This window comes from Bombus huntii, chromosome 15 (assembly GCF_024542735.1).
Source record: "Bombus huntii isolate Logan2020A chromosome 15, iyBomHunt1.1, whole genome shotgun sequence".
NCBI lineage: Eukaryota > Metazoa > Arthropoda > Insecta > Hymenoptera > Apidae > Bombus > Bombus huntii.
The window spans coordinates 1,623,654-1,635,934 of NC_066252.1; the positions used below are offsets into that span (position 1 = coordinate 1,623,654).

The window sequence follows — 12,281 nt, forward strand, 5'->3', positions numbered from 1 at the left end:
TATCCTATTCCATCGATTGATATCGCAACAACACGGAACGGAGCGATATGAGGAGACAACCGGGCATATTTTCACCCTACGGATGCGAGTCGAGGGAGCAAAGGACATTTATACGCATCCCTCGTGCTACGCTTGCGATGTGCCGTCCTTCCTAGCCTATCATCGATGTATCGTGTCTTCTCCCATTCCCATTCCTTTTCTCCTCTCCTTTAACCCTGCAGCTGAGTAAAAAATGGATCTATTATACGGACGAAACATGTTGTCTTGCGTCTTATTTCGCGTAATTGACACGTACCATAATCGATATCTCGCGTACGACGCTACAGAAAGTACGAATAAAGGCATAGCTAGATTAGCGAGCAAACGGAAAAACGTGTAAAAGAGCCATCTCTTTGGAAAGAAACAAAAAAGAAGAAAAAAAGAGAAGAAAGACGGAGTAGCTGTTAGTTGGTAGCCTTTCCTTTTGTTCTTTGTTCTCGTTCGTCAGTTAGGGGAGGAGTAGCTGCGTCACGAAACCCGGTCACGCGACCCCTACGATCGCGTGGGTAATGATTTTTTATTTATTTATCTTCCGTCCGAAAATATGGGCAACTATCACTACCACCACGACTACCGAGGAAACTGTGTTTCGATGTCGTAACTGACTGAATTACAGCGATAAAGGTAAGTGAAATTTTTATTACGGCAACGCGCTTCCCACAACGAAACTTGCCTCTCGACGTCGTACACTTTGAAAAGGAAACGAATATTTGCAACGAAAACTGCGTTGGCAAACGATTCATCCGCGTCGAGATAATAGTAATGATGATATCACCGATCGATCGATCGATGTCGCTATTTTTGTCCCGGTTTATCGGTACTTTAGCTAGGCATAAAATTGCATTACTTAAACGGATCAGTGGCCGTAAGTAGTCTCCGTTTGCGGAACGATATTAGCTTAAGGGGGAAGTGGAGCAATTCATAAGGGTGGTTAACCAGCCTCCTACCTCTTTCCTTGCACAGTCACTCTTCGCGATTTATTGTTCGTTTGTTGCCGGATCTAGACCATCGGTTGCAGATTCCATTTTATCGTGATTCCTGAACGATCAGACCACGTTCCACGTGAACGTTTATCTTCTTTGTCACTTTCAGACTAGGAAATAGTCTATTCACATACTTGGCTTAACAAGTAATTTCGTAACGAGTAACAAGTTGGACAAACTTCGAAGTTTGTAAGAAAACGTAGCTTAATTCGAATCGTTATTCAACCTCGGGCGCAAAAAGATATACAAAAAGATCGCGTGATGCGATATTTCTGCTATCGACGATGTTCCGCTAAATATAACTCGAATAAAACTGATATCCGCATTAATATCGTTTTTTGACATTCTACGATTACGAAATTGTCTCTTCCTAACTTGGCTAGGTTGTTCGGAATTTTTCAAACATTTACAGGGGGACGTGAGACCTAGACGTGTCCCTGCTACTCCACCGAAATACACATTCGCAGTAACTTGTTTCAGACTACTGATAAATAGTTCACTCGTTCGGTAGAGTCGAGACAGGGAGCGGGTGAAGAGGAGGATAGGCAAGAGACACTCTACACGAGTACGAGCGCAAAAGACGAGTGACGGGGTAAAGAGATGTGGAGCTTAAATCTTTGATGCCCTTAGGTTGCTTGGTCGGCTGCTCTGTTCTTTCTCTTCGTTACTTTTCCTCTGTTCTAGCGCTACGTGGAACCACGTGCCAAGAAACGTTGCGAGCAACCAAACTTTTTCCGAGTCTCCAGCCGATAATTTAGAGAAAGAACGACGATGAATGTACGAGAAGAGTTGATAGGATGGCCACGAATGGAAAAAAGGGGGGAAAAGAAGTGCGCGGAATTACCTCTATGCGACGACCATCTCTGAGATACAGGCGACATCTGACCCTGCAGAAATTTTTATAGCTGGCAAGAAAAAGAGCAAAAAGGAACCAACCTCGTATCTTCGGTTTAGTGCCGCCATCGCTACCGATCTTTTAAAAATAAACAAGCTGATACACGTCGCCTCGTATCTCATGGTCCGAATTGCGCTTTTACCTCGATTAACACTTGCGTTCGCTTAATTAAAAATCGAAGGTCGTTATGTTTAGGCCGTCATCGGATTAAATTTTCTTTTAGCAAATAGCTCGATCGGATCATTGGTAAAGATTTTTATAAATCGTGCTTCGTCACAAATGTATGTCTAACGATAAGGTGTCACAAGTGAAGAATAGGAGAAACCGCAAATCTCGTCTTCTGACGTAAGATCACGAAGGAGAAAAAATTGTGATCGTGGGCGTCGATATAGGTATACAAATTAACTGTAGAAAACATACCAAGAGTCTAAGTGTACTCTCGTCTTTCATGCAATGATTTTGTGTTAACGGTATCGATTATGTTTCGACTAATTTTGTTAACTTTGTACGTTGCTTCAATTCCTTCGACCCGTGAATCTTCTGTTTGTCTGTTGCCTTGCGTCGTCTATACTCTGCACGAGTTCTAGTTATTTCCACGTGCTTTTCGGTATTAATAGTCCATTTTGTTATACTTAAGTTCTGTTGAATTTCTTTAGTAACGTTAACATTATAAAATGTATAAATACACGCTCAATGTTGTCTCGATACAGTTCGGTATATTTCCACATAGGGGAAAGACCGAATTAAACTGACACAGCGATTATGTTACGAAAATAACCAGCTGTGGAAGCCAAACTCATAAACGTCGACCATCTATGAAAATTTTAGATTATTACTCAACGACCTGTTGTTTAATACCGAATCGATGCATTCGATATTTAAGCGAGCTTTTAGGGGTTCGCTCGTAAGCCAAGTATGTATTTCGTGTGAGCGTGCAAAATGAAAGAAATGTTGTATCGACGCACGAGATGGACGTTAAGGATGTATATTTGTATACATATACATGTATATGTATGTGGGGAAACCGAAGAGGAACTCGATCGAAGTATACCGCATCCGTTCGGCTTTCTCGAAATTGAAGCAAATAAAAAGAAGCAAGCGACCCTCTATTTATCAGTTTGCAATACGATACGAACGTGCAAAAGTATTTCTGGAAATAGTGACAACAAGGATGTACATATATAGTCTAATAAAATAAACGCAATATGCGCGATAAGACCCCGATTTTATATTTTCTTTTTGTACGATTAAATATTCGTATATAGGAGCAACAAATTGTTATGAAAATCTCTCACTGTTACTCATTATCAAAAAATAATTATAATCATTACGTATACGACTTCGTAAAGAATGCTTGTTTTTCAAATAAGTGATTGATAAACACTCTGTACATATTACCCAGTATAATACTTTACAAGCTTGAAAGAGTCGTACCTTTAATTGCAAATAAAGAAATTTAAAAAGAATATAAATTAAGAAACATTAACGTTCATCTTCACATTTAATTATTCATACCATGAATTCCCGTACGTGTTAGGTAAAACCAGTCAGTTCCAATTCAACGTTTATTACAATCAAGTAGCTTAAATATATCTGTCGTTAATTCATTTGTCGTATAACTTCTTTAAGTGTAATATTATAATCGCATTCGTAATGATTATGTGAAGGCAATTAATAGTCTTACCGACCAATTCTTCTTGATTTTTTCGGAAGTGAATAAATCAAATTTTACTACAGGCTCGCTGTATGGACGGCGCATTAGGAAACACAGCGGAACTCTCAAGCGACCTATCATCCTTTCATTTCTGCAATCAACCAAAACTAAATGACATTACGTCTAATAAATACGATAAGAAACTGGTAATAGATTGCTTTAAGTATCGTTAATAACCTGCTTTGAAAGTTTCAATAAAAGGGGAGATCGTGACAGTTTTGACGTTATGCGAATGTGTGTCGTTAAGGATTGTTTGTTTTTTATTTGTTATCGTACCTTTTGAACGATTTTCTGTTGTGATCTTGTTCGGAACATGAGTTATTGCTGTATAGGACAAACCAATCAATATGTTTGTTAAGCAAGCATTTTGCATTTTGAAAAGCATAATTAAACATTTAATACATAATAATAATAAAAAACATAATAATAATAAAACATAATAATAATAAAAAAAGCTATTCCAGTAGGTATAAAAACTAAAGAAAAAAAAGAACGGGAGGATCGAAGGAGATGAACATTGAATATTTAATATCAGAGCGTACGTGATCTTTAGAACCGTAATTCAAGTCTCAAGAAACGAAGGAAGTCAGAGGCAAACTGGAAAAATAATATAGCGTTAAATGTTTTCTTCTCTTAATCCTGCTTAACGTTTTATGCGAAGTAATATTCGCAGTAGTGTTCTTAACGATGTTATTTCACTGAAATTGTTCTATATTTCTAATAATAGCACTTATGTGAGAAACAGTGGCAGAAAGAGTGCGATGAAGTTCGATATTCTTATATAATAATACAAATAAATGAAGTGATATTTAAATTTCTACGAATAAATAACTGTTTTTGAAAGTTATCATTGAGAATCACTGACGTTGAAGAATCCGCGAGTTGTGCATTGCATGTCAGTCGCTATTAAAAGTGAAGAAAGGAGAACGCTACCTGAAGGCGAAGCAGATTAATGAAGAAAGAAAAATTAACGAAAAGATCAAGGCAAACTATGTTTGTTTAATTACGTTTACCATTACTTTCTGTTAAGGTAAAACGAGCACTGACTTGTCGAAAAAGGGCAACAAAGAGAAAAGATCCATTATCTTCCCCGTGTTTATGATATATAGTGTATATGACTTCACGTGTCGTTTTTCCGTGTCAATGAGTGTCTACTTCTGACAACTGCCAATAGATAGGATTGTCACGCTAGTTGCGAATTAGTTATAGGTGACTGAGAATATTTGGCACCCGTATTTACTAAAAACAGATCGAAACTTGTGCTGACGATTTCGCAAAATTAATGTCGTGGGGCTTGTCGAGAGAAGGGGGAGGGAGAGGCCGTGTTTGGGGAGTAGGTGAAAGTGAGAACCATCCACGGACATAACCTAAGAATAAGCTGCATCCGCGGTTGTCGCAGATTTTCTGGTATATAGGACGATGCGGTACCGTTTTTGAAAAATTCTTTGATATGATCTTTTCAAAGTACTGTCTTCTTGATGAATGACATCAGAAACGGAGGTAAGAACGGAGAAAATATGGAGACTTGCAACGAAGGGGGCGACCGGATTTTAACTGACATTGCTGTAACGCAAAGAAGTTGGTCGGAATTGAGAAGTGTCGTCAGTGATTTACGTAGGAAATTGTCCGGTGTATCGGTAGGCTCTGTGCCTGGATCTATAACGTTTCGATCTTTACCAGATGGGCGGTAAGAGATGCTTCTAAAATAGTAACATAACCCTTACATTATTACAGTTCTTTATTTTTGTAGTGTATGTTTTCTAAATTGTGTGCATCTTCTTTTTAGAACAAGGATATATTTTCTTAGTAGTCCAAGCAATGGATGGGAAACTACGTTACTATTTGTGGACATTGCACATTCAGATCATGCAAATGGTTATCGCCTTCATTGGCAACCTATTATAGAAGCAAATTTTCAAACGTAATGCAATCTCTTTTACTAAAACGAAACAAGGTATTTCTTTTCTAAATCTAATTATATGACTATATGAAAATTTATTTGCAGTGTTTCAAGTACCAAAAGGCTATCGAGAGAAGAACAGTTACTATGGGAAAGGAAAAGATTAGCTACATGGGGTATTACTAGTTATGAGATTCATCTAGACAGTGGAAAATTAGTTTTTCCAGCAGCAAGTAGCCTTTATCAATGTATAGACACAGGATTCATGGTATTTTTCTCTAGCGCTTTCCATTTTTATGTATAATTAGGATAATAAGACAGTAAACGTATTTATACATTAGGCCGGACCTCTTTTTCCATCTGAAATTCGTATGTCAACATCAGGTGCAAAACTATGTCCACAAATTTGTCCATGGAATAATGCGTTAATTGCTCATACGTGCTCAGGCGACCTGTACCTGTCCCATAGTATCACAGGTTCTTCTGTAAGATTAACTCATGCAAGAAAAGGTAGCAGAAGTTTAGCAAATGATCCTCTCACTGCAGGAACTCCTTCTTATGTAATGCAAGAGGAATTTACTAGGTTGGTGGCATAATACAGGTTGTGGTATAATGTTTGCTTTATGCAGATATTTTTTATAATGTGATACTTTTATTTAGATATATCGGCTATTGGTGGCAGCCGAAATCCAACGATGGTACCTATAGAATAGTATATGAAGAAATCGATGAAAGCGATGTAAAAATATTTTGTTTTCCATCAACATCAAATTCCGAAGATATAGATGAATTCAGGTTTCCCAGGGCTGGTACACCTAATGCCAGGAGTAATCTTAAAATGGTGCAATTTCGATTAACAGAAACATTACAAATTGTTGATATTGAAATATTAGAACTCCAGTATCCATTGCATATTATGTTTCCATGGATGGAATACATGGTAAGAGTAGGATGGACTCCTGATGCACAATAGTAAGTCGGAAACGTTCTGAATTTGTATTTCATCGTTCGCTTCTATGAATATAACTTCTTAAATATTGTACGAATATAGTGTTTGGGTGCAGCTGTTGGATAGAAAGCAGCAAAGGCTGGAATTAGTTTTGTTATCGATAGATAATTTTTGCGAACCACCACCTAATGTGTACAATTCGGAAAACCATTTTACACCATCATCGGCGAGTGTTCAAGTAATATATTCCGAGCAAAGTTCAATTTGGATTAATGTTAATGATCTCCTTTATTTTCTACCATCCGACGACCCAACGGAAGTAAAACTTATTTGGGGCAGCGAAGAATCTGACTTTAGACACCTATATCTCATTACATCTAGCATAGCAGGTAAAGTAGCAAATGGTCTTAGTGACGGTTAATTACCTACTAAGATTGAAATAATACATTTTTCTCTTCTTATAGGTTTAAATAACGAAGTGGAAGAACCATTGGATAAGATGGATAGTATTTTTCTGCAACCTCGAGTTACTTCCAAAGTCGCTTTGACCCAAGGAGATTGGGAGGTTCTGGGTAAAAAATTGTGGGTAGACGAAATCAATTCTATCGTTTACTTTTGCGGTTTACGCGAGGGTCCACTAGAACAGCACGTTTATGCTGTATCTCTCCGTCGTCCGCTGGAAGTGAGACTGCTTACCAGGCCGGGCTATAGTCATAATAGTATATATTTTAATAAGGAGTGCACAATGCTAGTGACTGTCTACAGTTCCATCAAGACGTTACCAACTTGTCAAGTACGATTCTTTTGTGACAGTAGATATTAAGCGAATCTTTGTGACAATCAATGTTTTTTAGGTATTTAAAATATCACAATCAGATTGGACAGTAGAAAGTATTTCTCTAACACCTGTGGGTTATTTATTAGAACCATCCACCTTGGAATCCGAATTATTTTCCCCGGAAATTTATACCTATAAAATATCATCTAATGACACTATTTATTCAATGATCTTTAAACCACACAATTTTCAAATTGGTGTAAAATATCCCACGATACTGAACGTGTATGGTGGTCCTGAAGTACAACTGGTATCGAATACGTTCAAAGTAAGCATTTTAAAAATATAAGTATAAAGTGATAAATTAAATTTTATTCGTTTAATAATTTCGCACATTTCAGGGAATGAGGCACTTAAGAATGCATATGTTGGCTGCTCAAGGCTATTGTGTAGTATTAATCGACTCACGTGGTTCACATCACAGAGGTTTAGTATTTGAAAGCCATTTGCAGCACAGAATGGGATCCGTTGAATTAAACGATCAAGTCGAGGTATTAAAATGGTTAGCGGAAACTACTGGTTATATTGATTTAAATCGCGTAGCAATTCATGGTTGGTCTTATGGAGGATATTTAAGTCTTATGGGCCTAATACAATATCCAGAAATATTTAAGGTATCTTCTTTGATTAAAGAATTTTGAATATACACATACACATACGCATACATATACACATAGTTGTACATACATATATATTCAGAGAAGCAAATTCGACAATCGAAACGTACAATTTTCAGTTAGCTATCGCCGGTGCACCAGTTACTTCTTGGAATTTTTATGATACTGGATATACTGAACGTTACATGGATTTACCACAAGATAATCCTCATGGATACACGTCTGGTTCTGTTTTAACGTATGTGGATAAGTTCCCTGATGAAGAAAATAGATTATTGATCATTCATGGACTTATAGACGAAAATGTACACTTTTTCCATACAAGTCAATTGATCAATGCTCTTATAAAATCTGGGAAACCATATCAACTGCAAGTTTACCCCAATGAAAGACATAGCCTCAGAAGTTTGGATGCTAGTAAACATTATGAAACTACATTGCTATCATTCTTACAGAATCATTTATAAATTTATTACTCTTATTCAAGTATATAGCTACAGCGATAAATGCTGGTTAAAATATTTCAACAATTTAAGTAACTGCCATTACGTTTATGTACATAGATCAGACAAATTAAAAATTACTTTTCGCATCATTGTGTTCGCGATGGTTTTGCCTAATACAAATCTTACGTTTTGTATGAAGTCTCCGAAACCACTACTTAAACAGTATTATAATTTTAATACAAAAAAAGTTATAATAAAAAACAATTAAAAGTTTTATCCATATAAGAAGAATAATGTTTCTTTTTCCGTTCATAAAAACAAAAAAAAGAACGTATATAAATATTGATATCGATAACACATTCGGGCATACAGCCATCGCGAAACTTATATTAAATGCAATATACAACCTTTTTAATGAATGATCATCGATTTTTGGAATTGTAAGACTTATTGTTACTTTTTTAAGAAAATGGACAATACTCGCAGTTTCTCTGTACATATATAAATAAGAGTTATGAGATCTGTATTAATTTTTTTTAGAATTTTCTTCTAACTGTACTTACAAGTGTCGATAGTTATCGTCAGAAATACGTCTGTTTCGTGGCTGTCACCATTTTATGCTTAATTTTGTATATATAAACGAGTAATCTCTCCCTCTTTCACCCACATTTCTAAAATACCTTAGATGTATATGATAGCAAAGAATTTAAGCGGAAGAGTGTTTACATTATTCCGTAATTAAAAATAAATCATATATCCGACTAACTATTGTTTGTCAATAAATAAATACGTTGTTTTATATTTTGTTACAACGTGTACCATTATTATATCCAAGGATTTTAATGTTATGAAAATAAAAAATGTAGAATGTATTAGTCTTGCTGCAGTATATAATTATATTTTCTGACTTTGATATACATTACTGTGGTGAGCTGTAAGTTTTAGTCTTTCTGTTTAAATATCTGAATAAATATTTTAGTCTTTTTTTTAATTCTTTCCATTTAGTTGGTCTTGCTATTGGAAATACACCATGCTTCAACATTTTCTGTTTTCTCAGTAGTACCTGATATTCATTTCCACTTACGCCTCTTAGCCAAGATGGTACATTATATAAGATTCTAGTAGGATGAATTTTGTCTGAACCCAAAATATCTATATAATCATTTTGACCAAACAATGCTCTCTTTTCAGCCCAAGCATCCTTTGGTCTATATATTGGCATGGGTAATTTCTTATCACTATTGCGAGGTAGTAGTCCTCTCATATCTATAGGATCTTTGTAGCCATAACGCCTCACAAGTGGACCTCTAGCTATCTTGTCTGCATGATAGCGAAATCTAACAGGCATTACTTGTGGTACCCAAATGTTGATAGTTGTACGTATTGTATTCGTAAACCACGACATGCTAGCGAATAATTGATTTAGTTAATACTATAATTATATCTCTCCCTTTCTTAAAGCATTTGTAATATTAGATTTTTGCATTGAACATATATCGTTCAAAGTTATAAAAATAATTGTAGTTGAATTTTTGCGATAGATATTTTTTTTCGAACAGAATTAATCATTTAAATGAATTACACGTAATGCTAAGTAACTGACATAACCTTACTTTCTATATAATACATGTAGTGTTCTAAAGGTTAATAGTATTCCTTATGAAGCAAAATTTACCTTTTAAGAATATATCAATGAGCACATTTAATATTATTTATTTAAGTTCTTTACTTAGAACTGTTATCGTACAATAAACTGCAAATTATACTTTGTTTTCCATAACCTCAATGATATTTATATATCACATATGGCACACCTCAGGCGTTTGATGCTAGTACTACTCTAAATGTGAATGCATATGAGAGTGTCAAGTTCGTAGTATATCTTAATTTGAAATTGATATAAAATAGATCTAGCATTCTACATTATATAAATTATCATTTTTAAAAGCTATCTACTAATACTATGTTTGCCAAAATCCAAAACAAAGAATTAGACAATATATTAATGTTAACGTTATTTGACTAATCAACTAGTAGGTAAGTATAACTATGTATTTTGATATGAAAATATATTATATGAGTTTGGTTTTGATAAAAATGAAAATTCAAAAATAGAAATCAGTATAGTTTCATAATCGAAATAGAATGTATTAGTAATATTATTACTATTTTGGTATTTGATAAAATGGTAGAAGGAGAATTAAAATATATATTAATAGTGCGTTGAAATAACCAAATTTGCAAATACAAATATGCTCGTATGTCGGAAGATAAATGGAAAGATAATATATCGAATTATAAATTATGTCGCATGAACCGCAAACAGATTTGAATTGTACGTCGTATTATTATGACACATAAGTATAGCTGATCGTATTTGCCACGATCGATCGCGTGAATGCGTTATAAATCCTAACGCGCGTACGAACTATACGAACTACGAACTATACTATATCTAACACTTTACTCTCATGTTTTGAAGTCTCACAAATAACTGCTAATATTTGAAAGGAAGAACATATAATTAAATAATGTATTAATTTGGAGAATCACAGTTGGAAATAATAATATGATTTGTTTAGAAAGATGACGTCTATTTGTTAAATCAGTCAATATATAAAAGGTAAAAGCACCACAAAAATTCCAATAGAAGTGAGCGTAGCACCTGAAAAAAAGAGATTCGTCAGAAAGATGGATTCACCAAATTATATTGCGGCATGCAATTAATTTTGGTTAACCTCTGCTGCATGTTTCTTCTCCGTTTTTGCAAACACATTGACCGTCCCTGCATTCAAGGACATTTTTGTTATCGAAGTCTACACATTCGTAATCTTCTGTACATAAATTGTATAAAACTGAAAAAAACGTGTATTAATTCATTAACCTGTCTTTAGTTACAAATCATTTCTACCTAAGTTATGTAATCAAATGAAGCACAATATCGATTCTTACATCGTGTCTGAATACATTTCCCCGTTGCATTGACGAAATGATAAGACGTGATACACTGGCAGCGTCCATTGATGCACATGGCACGATCAAACGTGTCCTGACACTCATCGGTCCTTTGACAAAGATCACCCACTACTAATGGCCCTGAAACGTGCGATCCATTTACATATAGATTGGTCCATGCGGATCACGAAGATGCTCGTAGAAATTTTGCTAATCGTATCTATTACTTACTAACGATACAATTTGAAGAATTATTTATATCTAAAATATACGAATCTTTGCATGCGCATATTCCTTGCCTACACGCAGCGTTCGTCATTGATGCACATACCGAATCATCCGTGCATGTCAATCCGGCACCTATTATTTACCCCAAATCGACGAATAAATCTTTGAACATATACAGAGTTGTCAGTACACGAGATTTTACAAAGCGATACTCACTAGCGATGCACATCGATTTATCAGGAGTAGGCGAGTAATATTGATCGCACTGACAAGTCATGTGTGTAAGACAAAATGCATGTTGAATGCAATTGCGATCTCTTTCGCATCTCTCGCCGACTTTTGCGTTTCCATATTCCTGTGTGCCCACTAAATAACGTGACGATAGAAATACAATGAAAAGAACAAGTAGACGCACAATTATGTTTCTTATCGAGCGACATTTACTAGCGATACTCACATTGAGAACACGACAGCGATTGGAAAGTCGCGAAGAATAGAATTAACTTGAAAAGTTGGACGTTCATTTTGATGTTCATGGCAACTAAGTAAGAAACGGTATGGTCTCGTTAGAAAGGTAAGCAACCCACGCCCTTCTGTGATAATCGTTATCTTTCCGCTTATCTACGATATATCGGACTGAGTGAATCAGTGAATCAGTGAACAATGAATGTACCGCTTCCTCGAATGTTTGACCGTCTTCATCGTAAAATGGAAGAT

At 35.5% G+C, this 12,281-nt stretch overlaps 4 protein-coding genes across 5 annotated transcripts in view; 2 read left to right on the forward strand and 2 right to left on the reverse strand.

Annotated features, from left to right (window-relative positions):
* Positions 1–12,281, forward strand: part of LOC126873848 (cell death abnormality protein 1-like) — a 112,921-nt gene that overhangs the window by 89,852 nt on the left and 10,788 nt on the right. The window lies entirely within an intron of this gene.
* LOC126873841 (dipeptidyl peptidase 9) lies at positions 4,049–9,187 on the forward strand. Of its 2 annotated transcripts, XM_050635118.1 has the most exons (11): positions 4,049–5,038; positions 5,124–5,318; positions 5,418–5,552; positions 5,637–5,799; positions 5,873–6,114; positions 6,192–6,503; positions 6,583–6,869; positions 6,945–7,273; positions 7,335–7,586; positions 7,660–7,932; positions 8,055–9,187. In XM_050635118.1, exons 2-11 carry the CDS (start codon positions 5,149–5,151, stop codon positions 8,400–8,402), a joined length of 2,511 nt encoding a protein of 836 aa, XP_050491075.1. In that variant the 5' UTR covers positions 4,049–5,038; positions 5,124–5,148; the 3' UTR covers positions 8,403–9,187. The 2 variants fall into 2 exon arrangements, with proteins under 2 accessions (XP_050491075.1, XP_050491074.1); XM_050635117.1 differs by having other exon boundaries at positions 4,049–5,318.
* LOC126873854 (39S ribosomal protein L51, mitochondrial) lies at positions 9,254–10,227 on the reverse strand. Its single transcript, XM_050635156.1, has 2 exons — positions 10,057–10,227; positions 9,254–9,787 (listed from the first exon to the last, which is right to left on the reverse strand). The coding sequence occupies exon 2, from the start codon at positions 9,784–9,786 to the stop codon at positions 9,301–9,303; it is 486 nt and encodes a 161-aa protein (XP_050491113.1). The 5' UTR covers position 9,787; positions 10,057–10,227; the 3' UTR covers positions 9,254–9,300.
* LOC126873853 (tenascin-like) lies at positions 10,577–12,169 on the reverse strand. The gene is made up of 6 exons (XM_050635155.1): positions 12,022–12,169; positions 11,781–11,930; positions 11,568–11,696; positions 11,334–11,477; positions 11,120–11,236; positions 10,577–11,046 (listed from the first exon to the last, which is right to left on the reverse strand). The coding sequence occupies exons 1-6, from the start codon at positions 12,098–12,100 to the stop codon at positions 10,991–10,993; spliced, it is 675 nt and encodes a 224-aa protein (XP_050491112.1). The 5' UTR covers positions 12,101–12,169; the 3' UTR covers positions 10,577–10,990.

What these genes read in the sequence shown, in the direction of transcription:
- LOC126873853 (XM_050635155.1), bottom strand. Translation starts at nt 12,100, where the DNA reads ATGAACATCAAAATGAACGTCCAACTTTTCAAGTTAATTCTATTCTTC. An exon ending in TAAATCGATGTGCATCGCTA is followed by an intron (nt 11,697 to 11,780) that starts GTGAGTATCGCT and finishes GGTAAATAATAG; the next exon opens with GTGCCGGATTGACATGCACG. An exon ending in GAAATGTATTCAGACACGAT is followed by an intron (nt 11,237 to 11,333) that starts GTAAGAATCGAT and finishes CGTTTTTTTCAG; the next exon opens with TTTTATACAATTTATGTACA.
- LOC126873841 (XM_050635117.1), top strand. Translation starts at nt 5,110, where the DNA reads ATGAATGACATCAGAAACGGAGGTAAGAACGGAGAAAATATGGAGACT. An exon ending in ATAGAAGCAAATTTTCAAAC is followed by an intron (nt 5,553 to 5,636) that starts GTAATGCAATCT and finishes ATTTATTTGCAG; the next exon opens with TGTTTCAAGTACCAAAAGGC. An exon ending in AATATCCAGAAATATTTAAG is followed by an intron (nt 7,933 to 8,054) that starts GTATCTTCTTTG and finishes TACAATTTTCAG; the next exon opens with TTAGCTATCGCCGGTGCACC.
- LOC126873854 (XM_050635156.1), bottom strand. Translation starts at nt 9,786, where the DNA reads ATGTCGTGGTTTACGAATACAATACGTACAACTATCAACATTTGGGTA.